Source organism: Mustela lutreola, chromosome 3, assembly GCF_030435805.1.
Source record: "Mustela lutreola isolate mMusLut2 chromosome 3, mMusLut2.pri, whole genome shotgun sequence".
NCBI lineage: Eukaryota > Metazoa > Chordata > Mammalia > Carnivora > Mustelidae > Mustela > Mustela lutreola.
In genome coordinates, this window is record NC_081292.1 from 172,240,634 (window position 1) to 172,260,956 (window position 20,323).

General features: G+C 44.3%; 1 protein-coding gene across 8 annotated transcripts in view; it reads right to left on the reverse strand.

The window, feature by feature from the left end:
- Positions 1 to 20,323, reverse strand: part of ARMC9 (armadillo repeat containing 9) — a 156,855-nt gene that overhangs the window by 105,729 nt on the left and 30,803 nt on the right. For all 8 annotated transcript variants that reach the window (XM_059167728.1, XM_059167725.1, XM_059167724.1 and 5 more), the window contains exons 8-9: positions 16,421 to 16,578; positions 9,572 to 9,670 (exon numbers count right to left, since the gene is read on the reverse strand). In XM_059167728.1, the coding sequence (XP_059023711.1) occupies positions 9,572 to 9,670; positions 16,421 to 16,578 (257 nt within the window). The remainder of the gene's footprint in view (positions 1 to 9,571; positions 9,671 to 16,420; positions 16,579 to 20,323) is intronic.

The window sequence follows — 20,323 nt, forward strand, 5'->3', positions numbered from 1 at the left end:
TAGATAAATACATTGAATGATTTATAGGTAAAGTGACAGAATGTTTGGGATAGGTTCTAAGGAATTCCAGGGAAAAAAAGTGAGGAGAAGAGAAGAGATCTTGGGTCTCTTTGGAGCCCTTCCAAAAGTGGGGGTAGTGGGTCTCTGTCCACTCTGTGTCACCACAGCTCTGGAAAGGTCATTACCCACGCTTACCACATTGAACCATGATTATTTTCAATGATTTCTGTGCTTTCTCCTTTAGCAGACACTGAGTTCCATAATGAGTAGAGACACATTACTCTCTATATATGTACCTAGCAACTTGTACAGTGCAAGGCATACAGAGGCACATGATCAACAATTGTTGAATGAATGAATGAAGACTGACGTCCCAAGATGGGCCCTCCAGAATCCTTGACCAATTTAATAAACTGGCCCTAGGTGATGACTCCATTCCACTGCTTCTGTCTACAATATTTACAGGCTACACAGATTCCCACCTTGGAGACAGCAAATCTCACTTTTAAATGGCTCATGACCAAGTTATATTTTTTAATCTTTGACTTTTTTAAGAAAAGATTTTATTTATTTATTTGACAGAGAGAGAGAGAGAGCAAGAGAGGGAACACAAGCAGGGGGAGTGGGAGAGGGAGAAGCAGGCTTCTTGCTGAGCAGGGAGCCCAATGCGGGCTCGATCCCAGGACCTTGGGATAATGACCTGAGCTGAAGGCAGAGGTTTAATGATTGTGCTACCCAGGTTCCCCCAGCCCTTGATTTTTTTTTTTTTTAATTAAAGGAAATGCCTGTTCCTATTATTGACTTAAATAGCAAGGAGTTGAGAAAATAAATTTGAACTATACCTAAATTACTCATCTAACACATTCAGAAGACCAAGAAGCCAAGATAATAAGTTAAATGAGTCAAATAAGGGCAGAGGCATATTAAAATATTAGCCAAATAAAAGACAAAATAAAAAACACTCTTAGGGGTACCTGGGTGCCTCAGTTGGTTAAGGGTCTGCATTTGGTTCAGGTCATGACCCCACGGTCCTGGGATTGAGTCCTGCATCAGGCTTCCTGCTCAGTGGGAAGCCTTCTTCTCCCTCTGCCTCTGCCTGCCCCTCTGACTGCTTGTGCTTGCTCTCTCCATCAAATAAATAAATAAAATCTTTAAAAATATATATTTTTATATTTTATATAAAATATTTTATATTTTATAGTGTTATTGGCTAGTTCATAGATCCACAAATAAAATTCATCACATACTTAAGAAAATGTTTCCTATCATTTATTTATTTATAAAAGAGCTTATTTATTTTTTTAATAGTATATCTTTTTAAAAAAAGATCTGGAGGCACCTGGGTGGCTCAGTAGGTTAAGCCTCTGCCTTCGGCTCAAGTCACGATCTCAGGGTCCCGGGATGGAGCCCCGCATCGGGCTCTCTGCTCAGCAGGGAGCCTGCTTTGCTTCTCCCTCTCTCTCTGCCTGCCTCTCTGTCTATTTGTGATTTCTCTCTCTGCCAAATAAAGAAATAAAATCTTTTAAAAAAATAAAATAAAATAAAAATAAAAAATATTTGTTTAGGGGCATCTGGGTGGCTCAATCGGTTAAGCATCTGCCTTTGGCTCGGGTCATGATCCCAGGGTCCTGGGATCAAGTCCCACATCAGGCTCCTTGCTCAGTGAGGAGCCTTCTTCTCCCTCTCATTCTGCTACTCCCCCTGCTTGTGCTCTTGTGTGCTCTCTCTCAAGTAAAATCTTTAAAAAGAAGATTTATTTATTTTAGAGAGAGAGTGTGTGTGTGAGAGAAAGAGCATGGGGGAGGGGGCAGAGTGAGAGAGAGAATCTTAAGCTCCATGCCTAGTGCAGAGCCCCATGAGGGGCTCGATCCCATGATCCTGAGACCATCACCTGAGCCAAAATCAAGAAATCGCAACATGGGGCTCAAACTTCTAACCTGAGACCAAAAGTCCCACATTCCACCAACTGAGCCCGCCAGGTGGCCTGTTCTTTTAAAACACTACCTCTGTTTTGCTAAACTCATTGTCATTCTATTTGTTCTGTGAAGAAATTAATTGAAAAGCACTAACAACTAACACTTTCATGAGAAGAAGCAGTATGTTAGACACTACTGAGCTTTTATTATCCAGTCAAGAAAAACAAAACAAAACAAAACCCCAGAGCTGAGCTGTGGGAGGAATGGGCCGGCATGATCTTCCTGAGAGAGAGGCATGTGCTCCTCCCTTCAGCCTGTATTTCCTGATTGCCTCCCATCTGCCAGGTCTCTGCAGGGCACAGTGGTACCAGAGTGACAGAGCAAAGCCCCCTTCTCAGAGAGCTTACAGGCCAGTGGGGAGAATCAGTGGTCAGAGAACTCTCTGTGCCTCGACGGCAAATGGTGGCAACAACAGTACCAGCAGTGTACCAGGGGTACCAGGGCCCTGCAGGCCAGGGACTGAGCCTGGCCCTCAGCTGTCACTGCTCCCCGAAGCCAGCGGTTGTTGTGGAGGGACAAGGACAGATGGGGGCACAGGAGCAGGCCGACAGCGAGCTGAGGGGCTCTGCCCATGCTCTGTGATGTCAGAAAGTGTTTGCAGAGCTCGGTCTCAGGTGTACCATGACACAGTGTCCCTTGGTCAGAGCATCTGCACGTGTACGGGGCGGGGGGGGATCTCCAGAAGAGACTTCAGCATGTTGTGCATCTTGGAGCATGCCACGTCCCCTACTTCATACGACAGCGGCTGGCTCTGGGGACGGGAGAACCCGCCAGGATCAGGGTCTGTAGGCATGGGCTGCACAGAACAGTCGCAGGTGTGGGCAGCTCTAGAGGGTCAGAGAGAAGAAGCTGTGGCTTGAAGCCAGCAGCAGCATCCGAGCCCCGAGGCTGTGGCAGGCACGGTCTGGGGCCTGAAGCCTAAGCCTAGGCCCACCTGTCACCAGCCTCCCCCCTGGCCTTAGGAAGTAAGCTGGACCACTGTGGCTGCCTGTGCTGTGTAGGAGAGCAGGGGAACAGGGAAGGCAGGCCCCCTGGCGAGCGAGCTCCAGGACAGAGATGACCTAGAAGAGGTTAAATAACCACAGTGGGAGGAAACGGGCCTTGGCCACCCGGCAGAAGAGACCACAAAAGCCAGGGACCGGAAGCGCAGCTCCACACACAGCAAAGGGATGTTGCTACCGCCAACTCTGCAACACAGAGTTGTAAGACATGGATGGCAGGGGTACGTGTGGGGGGTGGAGGAGGGCTGAAATGGGACACTGCTCCCATGGCATTTGGAAATAAGGCTGAGTCGGTGTAGTGCCCGAGTGCCGAGTTCCCAGATGCGATTCCCAGGCAGGCATCTCTCTGGCTTACCAGGTCCCCAAGGGCCCCACTGGCTTACCAGGTCCCCGAGGGCCCCATGCTGGGCCCTGCCTCTGCCCTGTAGCCTGCAGGCATCTGAGAGCCTCGGCCAAGGAAAGGTCGCAGCAACGGGCTTACTTTGGGAAGTGCTAGTGGCCAGGGTACTGAGGCCTCTTCTACTTTCTGTGACCATCGCTGTGTGTGGGGACGGGCATTAGATCACAGAAGGCTATAGACTCCCCACTGAGCACTTCAGACCTAGAGCAAAGACAGGTATTAAACAAGACAGTAACCTGATCCATGCTTGAACGGACTGACATCCCTCCTGAAACTTGAGGGCATGAATAAATAAGACACAACCGGAAAGGTCATCCCTGCTCCCGTGGGCATGAGTAATCAGACAGGTGAGAGCTTTAAGAAAGAGATCGGTTAGGAAATGTTGCTTTAGCCAGGACAGAAAGAGGAAGAGCTTCAATAAAACACAAGGCAACAAAGACATGGGTCAGGAGGGAAGAAGGCCCCCAGATCCCGAGGACGGCCTGAACATAGGGCCCCAAAGAGGGAAGAGGCTTGGATGATTTGCAAGTGTTCTCTGGAGCGTTGTTCCCCAAGACAGGAAGTGCAAGAGGGGAGAACATGTTTGGAGGAAAAGATGAGCCTGTTTTTGGATGCAGAAGTGATATGCTGATCAGGCATTCACAGGGAGAAGGTCTGGAAGTCAGAGGAGAAATCTGAGCTAGTCAGTTATTCTCTGCCAGTCATGGTCCCACCAACTGGCTGAGATCAAAGGTGGTCAATCCTTACAGCACCAGGGTGAGGTCAAGAATGTGACAGGCACTGGGGTAGGAGGCGCAGCAGGGGGAGGTGGGCTAGGTGTGCAACTCCTCCTCAGGAAAAGGATACGAGACCTGGGAAAACTGCCTTCAGACACAGTGGTGAGGCAGACAAGGAGCAGGCATCTCACGAAGACTTAAGAAAGCAACGCAACAGATAACACAAGGTCAGAAGGTGTTGAACTTCAAGCCAGAGCCATTGTCCACACTACAGCAAGCTTTAGGAAGAGTCCTCCTTGGCAGAACAGTGCCAAGCAATGTCTCCTGAGCAATTGCAGTGTCTCCTGAGCAATTGACCACCCTGAGAAAGGGTCCCCACCACCGCCACCAGCCCCAGCCCGAGGCCCCTGCAGGTTTTTATTGCTAAGGATGGTTGGATTTAAAGTAAATGCTCTCTAAGATTCGAAGGTCGTGAGCCTTGAGTATATATAATGCAATCACACCTGGCAGCATTTTAACTTATATTCCCAGTGGGGTCTACCTGGGAGTTGCTGAAAAAGAGTTAATTCCCAAATGGGCCATTTTCCCAAGTAAGGATGCATTTAAGTGGAAACTTCTCCACCAATGAACCAACCCCAAAACCTGCAGGTACCACGAGGTGGGACTTGGGATTCACCCATGGAGCTATGCTTGGATTTCCACCTTTGGAGTCAGCACTGGACTCTGTACCATGGTCAGCCCTCTCCCTCCCCACTTCTGTCCATCCTAGGGCAAGTAAAGATGGTCACTCTCCTCCATCAGACAATCCTTCCCTGGAGTGTCTCTGCATTTGTGTTTGCCCAGCACAAACCAAGGGCTAAGGAGAGAGACAAACCATGGTTCTTTCCCGTGCTATCTGCAGCATACAAGATGTGTGCTACATCATTATCAGATACAGCAAAAAACTGAAAAGCCACCTAAAGGTTTGCTAGAGGAATGGTTAAAGGAACCATACTGCTCTTAAATTAAAACTCTAAAAGATAAGGAAAATATTAATAAATCCAGAAGTACATAAAAAACTCTTTAAAATGTACTAAGTTCAGAGAGATCGTTGCAGAGTGATTCTATATCAATTTTAAAGTCTGGAAGGATGAGTATGTAACAGTCACCAGGGACCCTGGTGGCGGGAGATAGGGTTAGTGTGATGGAAAGAAGGGATTTGTGTTCACTTTACTATTAAATTGTTACATATTTTCCAGTGAGCACATTTGTGTATTACTTGTACAATCCTAGGAAACAAAAAACCCCTTCCTTTTGTGCCCTGAGGGAGAAGCTTCCCTTCTTAACAATGATCAGATTGCTGAAGAGATAAACTCAGATTTCTCTTGTCTCCCAGGAGATACTAACCCATGGTCTGGAGGCTGGGCTGGTAAGGAATGCAGGATGACAAACCAGGGGGTGACGGTGGCGACAGGCAGTCTAACTGGAAGGGGCCACCTGAGAGAGTTCTCTTTTCAAACAATCAATCCCGTCATTATTGGTCCCTCTGCAAACACTGGAATTTGACCACCCGCTCCACTCACATGCGTGGAAATCTGGAAACAGTCATCTGAACGTGAACGAGGCCCCCCTCGTGGGATTTCCTCCACAGGGCCCTACTCCCCCCTACTCCAGGCTTTGTGGGTTTCGGAAAGAACCGGGCACACATCGGCCTGCTCCCTGCTTCCCTGGTGGGAGAAGATGAGTGCTCCTGGGGCAGGAGTCAGTCCTAGAGCCCTTGGGCCCTTGCTGCCAGCGGTGCTGGGGGAGGGGAGGGGCGGGGCTTGGCCAGAGCTGGCTGTGACTGGGACGGGCGTGGGGGGTGGGGTGGGGGGGTGGTGGTATTTCTTGAATGCCAGGATTTAAATGTAGGAAACCTACCTGTCTATAAAGAAAATCCACATTCTACAATAAAAGCTTCATCAGAGTTAATAGCAATATTGTCAGCTCCTTTCTCCTTTATTCGTTTGTCTTATTTTCCAAATGGTTCAGAACTCAGGGGTTAGAAGGGTGTTACTTACTGAATCCTTCTGAACTTTCAACAGTGAGTGAGGTCACAGAAGGCCAGATTCTTAACAGCCAGTTTTAAAAAGCCAGTATCAAACATACTAACTTTATGGATACCAGCACTGTTCTGATGGGCCCTTTATAGGGTACAATGAATTGGTCAAGGTCAACAGCACAGAGGGGAACTGATGCAGGACCACACTAAAGGGCATGCTGGGCCGTGCCCACCTTTTTATCTTGAAACTGATGGCATTGTGTTTGGACCTAGCATTGGACTTAAACCCTTGGCAAGTAAGAAAGCAGCCCTCCTCTCCCAAATCCTCAATCCTACTATTTGACCACCAGACTTCCTATCTAAACTGCACTCTAATTTCCTCTTCACACATTATAAATCCAATATTATACACATATTATACTTTCACAAGGATGTTCTTTTACAATGATTCATATCCACTTTTTATCATCTCAGAGAGAAATCTATGGGACTAATAAAGGATTGTTTGCAGGTTTTATTGCCTGTTCCTTAGTAACTCAGGAGAAAGAAAATGGTTAGGAACTAAGATAAACAGGGCTCATCCTCTCTCCTCTGGCTTTGAAGGCCTAGAATCTGTACCTTAATATCACTGAAACAGGAAGAATGATAGCACTCATCTCTTGACAAAAAACATTCATGTCTAATGGGGTACAATACAAGATATGTTGTGCTCCCCTCCCTTTTAAACTGCTCCTTATTCACATGATATCCATTTTTAAATAACCTGGGAGCATCACTCTGCCAAAGGAAAGTGAAAATATAAGGATGCTTGTATATGCAAGATAGGATGGGATTTTATAGCACAGACCTGAAAAACACTTAAGTATTTGCTGAACTAATAAATAAGTGTAAGGCAGGGAGGAAAGGAGTAGTCCTAATAGACAGATCTCGCTATGCCAATTACTGCTAAAAAGCCATCATTCTTGGTAAAAACACTCCTTAACTGACTTATAGCTAAATGTACAGTGCACACAGAGGGTCAACTCAGCCAGTCCTCGGGGATGTGGTCTGAACCCCCTTATCCTGGAAGGTCCACAAGGAAGTTACTTTTCCGAAACTTGGATGTCTCTGTGTGCTTTCCTGACATTTAAAAGTGGCCGATTCCCTAAGATTTCTACATGCCAAAACTGTTGTGGCCATATCCTAAAGCACAGATCATGCAGCTGCTGCTTCTTTTTTTTTTTAAGATTTTATTTACTTGACAGAGAGAGAGAGTGCAAGCAGGGAAAGCAGCAGAGGGAGAGGGAGAAGCAGATTCCTCACTGAGCAGGAAGCCCAATGCGGTGCTCGACCCCAGGACCCTGAGATCACAACCTGAGTTGAAGGCAGACGCTTAACTAAGCTATTCAGGTGCCCCCCTGTGGTGCAGCCACCACCACCATGGCTCTACAGTGCTCCTGGGAGCAGCCAAGTGATGGGGTCAGGGACATTTGCTCTCCCCCACATTACTGTGTCCTTTCTGTGAAGATCACAAAAGAAACTGGCAGTCTCAAGGGCCCAGAGAGGGTGTCCATGGCCCGGGAATGGTCTGTCTGGAGGAATGTGTGGCGGGTTCGGGGTCATTCAGCTCACTGCCGTGAGCCTGCCAGGCCTGCCTCCACCGGCATCCAGCAGCTCTGACACGCCCTGGCCAGGGCTTACTTGCACCGTCCTACGCTCGTTTTCTTTTAACCACAATTTCTTTTCCCCCCAGCATTACTGAGACATAGTTGACAGAGGACACTGTATAAGTTTAAGGTGTCCGAAGTGCCGCACCGATACATGGATGTATTGTGAAATGATCACTGTGATCAGGTTAGTTAACATGCCCATCACCTTGATGACTTTGGGGGGCGGTGAGGACATTTAAGATCTACTCTCTTAGTAAACTTCAAGTATGTAATATTGTTAACATTAGCCACAACACTATAAAGTCCCAGGACTTATTCATCTTATAACTAGAAGTTACACCCTTTGACCAACATTTGCCACTTCCCCTACTTCCCAGCCCTACGCAACCACCACTCTACTTTGTTTCTGAGGTTTTTTTTAAAGATTTTATTTATTTATTTGACAGGCAGAGATCACAAGTAGGCAGAGAGGCAGGCAGAGTGAGAGGGGGAAGCAGGCTCCCTGCTGAGCAGAGAGCCCAATGTGGTGCTTGATCCCAGGACCCTGAGATTATGACCTGAGCCGAAGGCAGAGGCTTAACCCACTGAGCCACCTAGGTGCCCTGTTTCTGTGAGTTCTAACCACAATTTCGTTCTTTCCATCTTCTATTTTTCATATTTGTGTTTTCTCATAATAAGTTGCTTTAAACCTACTTGAGAATGAGGTAGGATATACATTTTTTAATACTAAAAAAGGCCCCTGTTTATAAAGACCCTAATATTTAATGTGCAAACCCTTCCCCTTAATTAAAAGCCGTGGCTCTGACCCAGGGAGGGTGGCTCAGGACCCCTCGGCATTTCCTTCTGAACTGAATACACCTGGCTCCACTATTTAGCAGGTGGTCCAGGCAGCAGGTAGGGGTGAGCTCCAGGGACATGGCTTCAAGGGCTTTGGAAACATCTGCAGGACACGCAGGTGTCCTTGCTCCCCAAGTTAAGAACCCCAACTCAATACCACAAGCCTCTGGGTGAGCTACCCTAAGAAGGATGCAATATTCCCTAAGTAATATTTCACCCTGGGATGCAAACCCTGAATCTAATCATGAGGAAATATGAAACACAAAAAAGAGAAATGCTCTATTTCGTCAATGAGGGACCAACTATAAAGTACATGGCTCAAGTGACAAATTGGAAAATGCCCAAATTAGATAAGAATATCATAAAGACATTAAATTTACTCAAGTGATCACTGTATGGCTAGATAAGAGGGCACTCCTATTAAGAAAGGAACTCTACACTGCAGCAAAATGCCATAATATATGTGATGGCTCAGAAAACAGACTGTGTGTGCGTGTGTGCATGTGCACACATATGTGTGCAAATTAAACAAATGGGTAAAATGCCAATAGTTGCTGAAACTGGGTAATGGGTATATAAGTGTCCCTTGTGCTATTCTTGCGACTTCTTTGTAAGTATGCAATTACTCCAAGTAAAAAGTTAAGAAAAGAAAAAAAGAGAGCGCCTGTCTTTGACTGTACGGCTTCAAAAAGAGAATGAAGTTTCCTTCCTTTCCTGTTGATTTGCTAATTGTTACCAGGCCTGGGCACCGAACAGCCCCAATGGGAAGAGCAGACTGTGCCTCTCTCCCACCACCCCCGGGACACCAGCTCCCAGCTGCTCACTCTGCAAAAACAGCTTTCTTTCCTTCCGGAACCTTCTAGACCTCCGAGGCCAGCTGAAACGCAGACTCCTGCATGTAATTTGCCCTTGCTCTTTCACTTTTCCAGTTAGGCTATTTTTAATTGGGGGGGGGGCAGCCCCAAGCCTCACCGTCCCAGGCCTTGTGAAGTCCACGCTGTGGGCCAGGCTCTGTCGCATCTGGTCACTGAAGAGGCGGACACACACGCTCTGTAGGTACTCCGGGGTGATCTGCAGAGAGGACATGAGGGTGGCTGGTGAGAGGCCCAAAGCACCCCCAGGGACGTCACAGGTCCTGGTGATGAGCAGGGCTCTCACCGGTCTTTCTGCAAGGTGTGCGGATGGAATTCTGCTTGAACACAGAAGCTCTGGGAGCTAGAGCACTGGGCCTGACAGAAAAAACCGCTAACACCCTGGTGCTGTGATCATGGACTGTCATATTCTAAGTTCTTTAAGTGCATGAGATGTACTCTCATGGACACGTGAAAGAAACTGATTTTAAGCCATTTCTGTGTGTGTGTGTGTGTGGATTCAAGCAAGAAAGTCAATCGAGTGGCCAACGTGTGCCGGAAAGGACGGTGGGCGTGACATCTGAAAATCTGGGCTCCAGTGCTGGATTTGGCAAACCCACAGCTCCGCCCCTTGCCATCTAACCTGTCAAGTGAGATAAACAAGGTCTCCTCTGTTAGTCACAGTGACAGCGGGAATGAGTTCCCGCATATGCCTGATGCAGGCCAGGTCATCCAGGACGTGCTTGCAGAATGAATGATGGAGATATTTGTTGATCCAGTGCCAGCCAGCGTGAGGTGCAGTGCTGTCCCTGTCACTGCACTCTATTCTGGCCTCCCTTTAGCACCTCTCCCGCCCTCTGGCTAGCTATTGTAATTCAGGACTGGCATACTGCATCTCAGGTGATAATCTCTGAATTTTTTTTCATTTTGTATCTTTTCTTTTTATAAAAAGAATGCACATTTAAATTGTGCAAGTGCCCCAACCTCTCCCTGGTCCCATCCTTCCCCATATGCCAATCCCTGGAGGTAACCATTTTGCACCCTTTCAGCCCTTTTTCTATGCCTGATTGCTGGAGGGGAAGCTCCCTTTCCCTGGGCTCATGATTCCCCATGGTGAACCCCCACATGGTTATGTCACAAGCCCCTCTCTGCACCCTCACTTGCTTGTCCCCATGCAAGGACCAAACAACTGATTCATGAGTCAGAAAGAGCTGTACCCTCTTCTCTCCTTGGAGGACTCCACCGACCCACTAGAAACTTCTGGTCTGCTTCAGACACATGAAAGGCTCGGTGTGTCCATGGGAGATGTCTGTGCTCATTGCTTGACACTCAGCTCCTTATGAAGTGACTCAAAGAAGCGTTCCGTCTCAGGCCCGCACTTGCCACTTTATCCTGCATCCATTTCCTCTGAATTTCAATAGAAGCAAAATGTAAACACTTCTTTCTCCTCCTGTGTTTTTAACCTTTCCTTTTATACCTCTTCATTGTCTATAAACTAAATACACATCCAAATACAGTTCATATTTAAAAAGCACCTTCCCCTTCCTCTAAACTAGGTCTTCACCTACTAACCACTGGCTCGGTATTCTTCCGTCACAGCCGAGGTCACAGCCGAGGTCCTCGAGAAACAGCCCTCATTTGCTGTCTCACCCTCCCTGGACCTCCCAACACACTACACGGAGGCTTCCAGTCGCATCACTCCACGGAAACTCACATGGCAAAGGCCACCACCACTGACCTTCTAAATGTCAAAATCACTGGACACTTTTCAGTTCTAGTCTTTTAAAGTTTTCTGTGGCTCCTGAGACTTTGCATTAACCCCTTAATCCTGAAACTGTTTCTTCCTTTAACTTCTGAAACTGCTACCAGAACCATTTCTTTAGCAAGAAAATTCAATTGTGTCACTTTCTTGCTTAAAAGAGGGGAATAAGGGCGCCTGGGTGGCTCAGTGGGTTCAGGTCATGATCTCAGGGTCCTGGGATCGAGTCCCGCATCAGGCTCTCTGCTCAGCAGCAAGCCTGCTTCCCTCTCTCTCTCTGCCTGCCTCTCTGCCTACTTGTGATCTCTGCCTATCAAATAAATAAATAAAATCTTTCTTAAAAAAAATAAATAAATAACCAAAACAAAACAAAACAGGGGAATGAGGAAAGGACACAAATAATCCGTAGACTGAAAAGCAATGTATAAATGGCCAACAAACATGAAAATGTATATTCAGCCCCATACATAATTACAGAAATCTAAACTGAAGCATTCAGAACACCAAGTTCTACTTACCAAACCGGGAATGAGTTCAAAGTATAATCAAAGTATAATAGTGTCTAGTGTTGGCAAGTGTGTGGACAAATAAACACCCTGATACGGATAAACTCCTGGGAAGGTTAAGGAAACATCACAGGAGGAATCTCAGGAGAATTCATTTGGCAACATCTACCAAAATGTTAATGCCCATAACCTTTGACCTAACAATTCCACTCTTAGGATCTTACCTTACCTGTTTTCCAAGGTATACACTACATACAAGAATGTTCAATGCCACATTTTTTTATTCTTATAAACAAAAAAATCTACATGCTTACCATCAGAGATCCAACGAGTTACGGTTCACCCTTACAATGACATAATGTACAAGCCCAGAAAAGAACGAGGTAATGTGGTCATGTGGAAAGATCTCTAAGATATACTGAAAGTAAAGCAGTAAGTTTCAGAAGAATAACGGGTCACAGGATCCCAAGTGTATGTAGGCCGCAAGCACACACACACACACATGCATAGAAATGTTTGGAAAAAATACACAAGAAAATATCATCCTGAATACCAACATAGAAAGGACACTAAGAAACTGTGTATGTCGGGGGGTGGGGGTTGCTCTTTAATACAGCCTACTCAGACGTGTTCCAATCTGTTACCACAAATGTGTATTTTTTTATATTAAAAACAAGCCAGTTAAGAGTCTAGTCCCTGGCCCTACGGGCTTGTCCCCTCTTTCCCTGTGAGGTGGCAGTCAGAGCTCACACACCTGTCCCTGGGCAGCAAGCCACGCCCAAGGCCACGTTGACTCTGGCTCTTCTGGTGACTGTTATTTAACAGGAGAGAAGGCAGAGGAAGGCATATGCTTTTCATTTTATATATTTCTGTATTGTCTGAACCTTCTAACCGTGTGCCCAGGTTTGTTACCAGAGGTTACAGAAGCCATGTTCGGTTTCTTTCTGATACTTTTCTGTTTTAAAGAAAAGGCAACACATGCTATTTTTAAAACTAGAAAAAAGCTCATTAATTTGAAAAGTCCAATTTTTAAGGTATATATTTCAAAAGCTCGTCGCTAACAATAGACATAGCAAAAATTCCTAAGCCTGGTCTCTTGGTGTCCCCAATTCGCCAATCCATCTTTCCTGCCTCCCTTGCCAGCACGTGGCCACGGTTCTAGCCGCACCAGGCCGTGTGGGCTAAGTTTTCACGGGAGCAAAGAGGCTTTCAGTCCAGAATACCAAAACATACTGAAAAGCTACTACGGTTAAAAAAAAAAAAAAAAAAAAAAAAGCTTTACTAGCTTAGGAGTCAGATCAATGGAAAAAAATTAAAATCCCACTACATGATAAAGGTAGCCATTCAAATTAGTCAATTAAGACAGAAGTCAACAATCTGGCTCAAATGGTTTTTGGTGAGGGGGGGTACATTTCTTCCTTATATCATCTATTAAAATAAATTCCATATGGATTAAAGATTTAAAGGTAAAATTAAAACAAAACCAAATAAAACGACCATTAGAAAAAAAATTAAGGTGAACATTTATTTTGGCTCCCTTAAGTGGGAAAAATCTTCTTTTCACTTCAAAGCTTCAAAGCACTTTGAAAAGGCAGAGTGAACGAAGGGAAAACTTGATAAACTGATTTGACTATATAAACACGTAAATTTTATGAAACTAAGAAACACTACTTTAAAAACCAAAAAACAAACTATGGAAAATATTTACAAAAGATGAATTCTGAATGGCCTATGTCTTAACAGTGATGTCCAAAGCTGTATCCTGCTTTTCCCTAAAACCTGTTCCATCCAAGGCCTACCCTCTCAGCTGGTGGCGCTGCCACTGTCCTCCCATAGCCGAGGCCAAAAACCTGGAGTCGTCCGTGCCCCTCCCCCAACCCCTGTCCAGGTCCAAGCCAGCATGAGACGCTGCTGGTTCTTTGTCCTCACATACCCAGAGGGGCATCTCTCCGGCTCTGCCTACTACCTCCTCCACCACCAGGTCTGCCCTGGTGACTGCAAGAGCCTCCTGCTGGTCCCTCTAGTTCCACTAACCTTCCAAGGAGCATTCTAGAGCAACGAGAGGGGATCCTTCCACAGCATGCCAGACCACACCGCCCCACTGCTCTGCTCCCTAGTTTACTCTGAGGAAAGGCCCTATCCTTACTGTGGCCCTGGGACCTCCAACCTGCTTGTGCCACTCCTTCTCCCTTGCTGGGCTCCTCAGACAGGATAGGCACACTTCCACTTTGGGTCCTTTGCATCTTCTTCCTTTGGCCTAGAATTCTGGGGGGCATCCCAGAGGACGGCATACCTAATTCCCTAGCCTCTTCCAGTGAAGCTCAAATCATGCTCACCCTGACTGCCTATTTAAAATTGCCCCCTGCCCGGATACACACACATGCCCACCAACTCTGATCCCCTTCACCCAGGTCCTTTTCTTCCCCATAGCCACTGTCAAGTTCTAATTCCCCACGGCCACTATCAAATTCTAACTCACGATTTCATTTATTATTTGCTTATTTATGTGTACTGTTTATTAGCTCTCGTCCCTACTGGAATGTATGCTCCCTGAGGTCAAAGATCCTTGTGTTGCTGCCCAATAGAGCCCACATGCCTAGAACAGGGAAGGCCTGGTGTGTAGTAAAGATGCAACAAATCTGTGTTCAATGAATGAAAGAAGCATATAAAAAATGTTCTAAGTCATGTGTAAAGAATATAATGTATATTTAAATCCTGACATACTATTTCTCATTGATCAAATCTGCAAACAAGTACAGATGTTAATGCTAATAGCCAGGACTGGCAGGGGTATAAAGATAAGCACTGCCAGGGGACTCAGATGAGAAGAACCTTCCTACCGGACCTGAGTATAGACTTCAATTGAGAAAACCAACTTTTAAAAAATGAAATAGAATAAACAAAATCCTAAAAAAACAATAAATGAAACAGGGGCACCAGGCTGGTTCAGTTGGTGGGGTGTGTGGCTCCTAATCTCGGGGTTGTGGGCTTGAGCCCCAAGTTGGGTGTAGAGATTACTTACATAAATAAAACTTTAAAAATATAAATAAAATTTTAAAATTAAAAATGTCACAGAGGCTCATCCCCTCCCATTACATTTGTAATTTATGACAGTGAAAAGCTGGAAATGACTTAGATGTCCGAACGCAGGAACAGACACTAGGGGAAGTATGACACTGCCTAACGATGGGATTGAAGCCACTAATGGTGAGACTTGTAGAATAATGACGTCAAGAATGCACGATTCAGGGGTGCCTGGGTGGCTCAGTGGGTTAAGCCTCTGCCTTTGGCCCAGGTCATGATCTCAGGGTCCTGGGATCGAGCCCCACGTCGGGTTATCTACTCAGCGGGGAGCCTACTTCATCCTCTCTCTCTGCCTGCCTCTCTGCCTACTTGTGATCTCTCTCTCTCTGTCAAGTAAATAAATAAAATCTTTAAAAAAAAATGAATAAAAAAAAAGAATGCACGATTCAGCAGTAAGGAAAAAAGATTAGAAAACTTTGGGTGAACTAGGGTCCATTTCTATAAAATACATGTATCCAAACACTGAAAAAAAATACAGAATGTTAAGTGTTATTACTAAGTGACACAATAATTACACAAGTAATTCAAATTTCATTTTTACAAAGTTCTCTATTTCTAAAATTTTCATAATACATATTATCTCATAATCATATTTTGAGGTCACTAAAAAAAATTTTTTAAAGTAATCTCTATGCCAAACATGGGGCTCAAACTCATGACAAGATCAAGAGTCACATGCTCTATCAACTGGACCAGCCAGGCACCCCACTAAAAACAATTTTAATGCACAACCTTACATTTGTGACAAAATTATACACAACTCAATACATGTACATGAGTACCAAACTGGGAAAATCAGAATAAGGTCAACAGAACTGGATCAATGTCAGCATTCTGATTGCACTACAGGACGACACTTATGCAAAATGTCACTACTGGGGGACACTGAGCAGCTGTGCCAAGACTCTCTGTGTTATTTCTTAAAATTTCATGTGAACTTACAATTATTCCATTTTTAAAGAAAATGTGTATTTCCACAAAGAAATTTTACTATACTTTCTAATTTTTTAGTAAGGGAAACACTAAAATCATTCCCATTAAAGTCAGAAATAAGACAAGGAGGCTCATGACCACATTATTCCACAATGTTGCAGTCTTAGCCAGTAGGCTAAGAAAAAGGAAAAGTCATTATAAATAAGGAAACAAAACAAAAATATCATTATTTGAAGATGATATGACTGCCAACCTAGAATACAGGAGAATCAATCAAAAGAATCTATCAGATTAAAAGAGTTCAGAAGGGTAGCTGGATATCAAATCAATATGTGAAAATCTTTAACTTTCCTCTACACCAGTAGCGTATTTCCCCCATTTTTATGCCACTCCGTATTATTTTTTTTCTGTTGCCAGACAATTTATGCTTTGTTAATGTAAAGAGTAAGGCAGAGGAATAATGATGTGGTCGACAGCGTGTCACGAAAAATGGATAAAATACTGCGAGCAGCACAATAACTGGTGGGGGATGTCATGTGGTCTCCTTTCTGCACTTGGCTTTGTGAGGCACAGGGGGGCAAGTGTCACTGGCCGGGAGTGGCCAGGAATCCCATTATCAACAGAGTTCATGCTCTTAGCACTTCTTTAGCTCCTAACAGACACACAAGCAACTGGGGATCTTTCTTACCATCTTGCCACTGACTGTGGCCTCCAGAGAATCCACCAGCTCTGCTGTGACCCCGATGAGATTGTGGTAGTCCGCCTGGATCTTATTGTACCGCTTCAGGTACGTCATGGACCTCCGTTCAGCTTCTACCAGCTGCTGGTGGAGCTGCTGGGACACATCTGGGAAGACAATATATATTCAAACAAAACAACAGTACAAAAACCCCACAAAAATACAAAATAGTCATATTCTTCTCAAGGGAGTATCATGTCTACTTTCAGAATATTTTGCTATCACAATGAACTTGACATTATTCATGGTTACTGCTTTGCTGCTATTTCTCCACGTGTTTAATTACCAAGTGCTCTGTAACCACTGATTTTCAATTTCTTATCTCTGGTAGTTCAACTGACCCATCACTGGTTTCCTCACAATCTATTTCCTTGACTGAACTCCATGCAATTTCTTTTAGTTGTTCTATGAACAAGAAACAAACTCAGTGTTTCTTTCCATAATCAGCTCACAAACTGGATGAACCAGACCTGCGTCTTTTCCCTATTTTTGCCCCGTGAGGTTGTCTAGGGGAGAGAAAGTATCTGCAGGACAGTTCTTCATTTTAAATAAAGGTTAGGCTACTTGACTAATGCTGAGAAAGTGAGAATCCAGAATTAGGTAAGGTTCCAGGTGCTCACTTTGTCAGCTTGATAGAGCACAAACCGCCCGACTGGGCCTTAGAGCAGGCAGCTTTGGAAGGTGCTAGGGCTCTCTTCTTGGACTCCCCAGCAGGGGCAGCACTTGATGGCCATACCACCCAGGACACAGCTGGAATAGCAAATCTTCATCAGTGTCAACACTCCTTTGCCCTCTCTTACTTCCCTCTGTCCCAGAAAGCTAAGTTTGCATCAAAGGAAATGACACTGCCCCCAGACCCAAGTTTAACTACCTCCTGTCCCAATCCAGGGACCGTGTAATACTTAAAAGTCATTGTTTTAGAACACATTTCATCCATACAGGGAGAAATTTTAAAATCATAAAGGCCTGGGCTCAAGCCCCTTCTCTACCACTTTCTTGCTGGATATCTTGGGCAAGACACTTAACTTCTGTGATACTCATTTCTTTCTTTTTTTTTTTTTTTTAAGATTTTATTTATTTGATAGACAGCACAAGTAGGCAGAGCAGCAAGCAGAGGGAGAGGGAGAAGCAGGCTCAAGCTGAGCAGGGAGCCCGATGCAGGGCTCGATCCCAGGGCACTGGGATCATGACCTGAACTTGAAGGCAGACATTTAACCAACTGAGCCGCCCAGGTGTCCTTCTATTTTTTTTTTTTTTTTAAAGAGACAAAGAAAGGATACACACACATGTGCACATGCAAGGGGGAAGTGAAGCAGAGGGAGCAAGAGAATCTTAAGCAGCTCCATGCCCAACAAGGGGCTCAATCTCATGACCCTGAGACCATCACCTGAGCTGAAATCAAGATTCGGACACTTAACCAACCCAGCCGCGCAGGCATCCCTCATTTTTATATCTTAACCTATGAAATGGTGATGATAGTAATGACCTTGAAGAGTTATTGTGGGATTGTACAGCACAGGGAATACAGTCAATAATATTGTAATAACACTGTACGGTGACAGATGGGGGCAACACCTATCCAGGTGAACACCGAGTATTGTACACCTGAAACTAATACAACGCAGTATTAATGTAAGAAACAATGTATTCAATTTTTTAAAAAGCACACATACAAAACCAAATCATTGGGAGAATTAAATGGACAGATACATCCAAGTGCCTAGTTCACCAATGGCCCATGGGAGGTAGTCAATAAGTGGTAGCAATTACTATTATTTCCTCTATGCGAAGGGCCCAAGATCTTCTAAATGTATTTCTATGCAAGAAGAGAACTTGAAAAAACCAGAAGTTACACTGGAGAACAGCAGGACACAATGTTTGAAATATGTCAGAATCATCCAAAAATAAAGATGATCAAGCTTCACTTCCAGAGATTCTGATTTTGTGGGTATGGGCTGGGAGCTGAGAAATGACAGTGTCAACAAGTCCCCATGTGGCTCAGACACAAACCACACGTTTGAGAACGGCCATCCTAACTCGTCTATTCCTCTTACTGTTCTAAAGAGCCATCAAGATCGTGCACAAACTATATTTCAAACACTTTATTTCATGATTATGTGTAGAAGTATCTTAACTATTAAAACCCAAAATATCACATAATGAACTAATATTATTATTGTTTAGCATCTTCAAATCTCAGTATTGAAAGATAACTTTAAAAACTCTTCCAGCATGATTTTACATCCAGTATTCAATCTTTGGAGAACATCTCTGGAAATCATTTATCAAGTTTTTACTTAAATATTATTAGAGAGAAGGAGTCACTATCATCTTCCTATGCTAAATATTTTTAAGGATTTTTAAATGTACAAAATTCTCGATTACATAAACTAGAACTTCCGATGATGAAAATTCTACAGGTTGGTTCATAATTCCATTAGTAATGACAATTAGAGAGCATCCATGCAAACTTTCTCAATGCGTACCAAGTGGCAGATGATGAATGAAGTACCAAAACCCATTAACTGGGACAAATGACCTCACAAATCATCAATTTTTATATTGATGATAAATTTTATATTGTCACCAAAGTCGTCCTCTTGAAAGGAGACTGTAGAAAGGAACACTCCTACTTGGAAACTTGGAAACTCAAAAACTCACTGTGCCATTAGCTAAATGGCACTTTTAGTGTGGCACTTTTACTGTGGCACTTCTGCCTTGGCATCCCAGAATTGGAATTTATGATAATTCCAAAGAATGGTACATCCGAGGGTAGAGAGACCTAACTGCCAACAGCCATAGGAAGGAGAGAAGTGGGCAGCTGGGCTGAAATAGTTGTGACCAGTTCAAATACACCAGTCAGCAGAAGAGCCTGCTGACCATGCAGACACCTTAGTCGCCTGCAAACAGGACATGACTGTTAGTGGAAGCTACTGGGGTCACAGCTCTAACTAAGATCTCAACTTTATTTCTGAGCATTAAAAAGAACTTTGACTCTTTTTTCCTTTTCAAAAATTTTATGAGACAAGGACATCTGAGCCAAGATCCCTTGTCACGCAAGAGCTCAAGTTTTAGTGGAGAGGAGTCATTATAAATTCCGTGTTATATTAATGAAACTGTCTTAGTCATGCCAGTGACATTTACTGGGACTCTTCGTATTTCAAAACTGACATAATTTGTACCAAAATCCAAAGAACTACATCTCAAGTTTTAAACAATGAGATGTATATATACAATTAAAAGAATGTGGGTTAAGGTCACAGAAAGGTTCTGGATCATTCCAGCATGCGCTGAAACAGTAACAAAAGTGATAGAGATCTCCCCTGCGGCCAAGCCTCAAGCTTTCTCTTAACATTTCCTTTTAAGTAGATGAGATTTAATTTTAGAGATCCCTTTGTTGCTCAAGACAAAATGATACATTTTAAAATATGGAACTCTTTTTCCAATATCTAAAAATCTATAATCAATCACTTTAACTTTACAATACAATATACTCTCTTCCTAGTATTCAGATATAAATCAGCCCTTTGCTATTCTGCTAATCCATAAGTGCTGGATTAAGAAAGTTATGATGTATAACCATGAATATAAGTCATAATTTTATTTTTTTATTTGTTTTTTAAAGGTTTTATTTATTTATTTGATAGACAGAGATGACAAGTAGGCAGAGAGGCAGGCAGAGAGGCAGGCAGAGAGACAGGCAGAGAGACAGGAGGAAGCAGGCTCTCCACGGAGCAGAGAGCCCGATGCGGGGCTCGATCCCAGGACCCTGGGATCATGACCTGAGCTGAAGGCAGAGGCTTTAACCCACAGAGCCACCCAGGCGCCCCTAAGTCATCATTTTAAAAATAC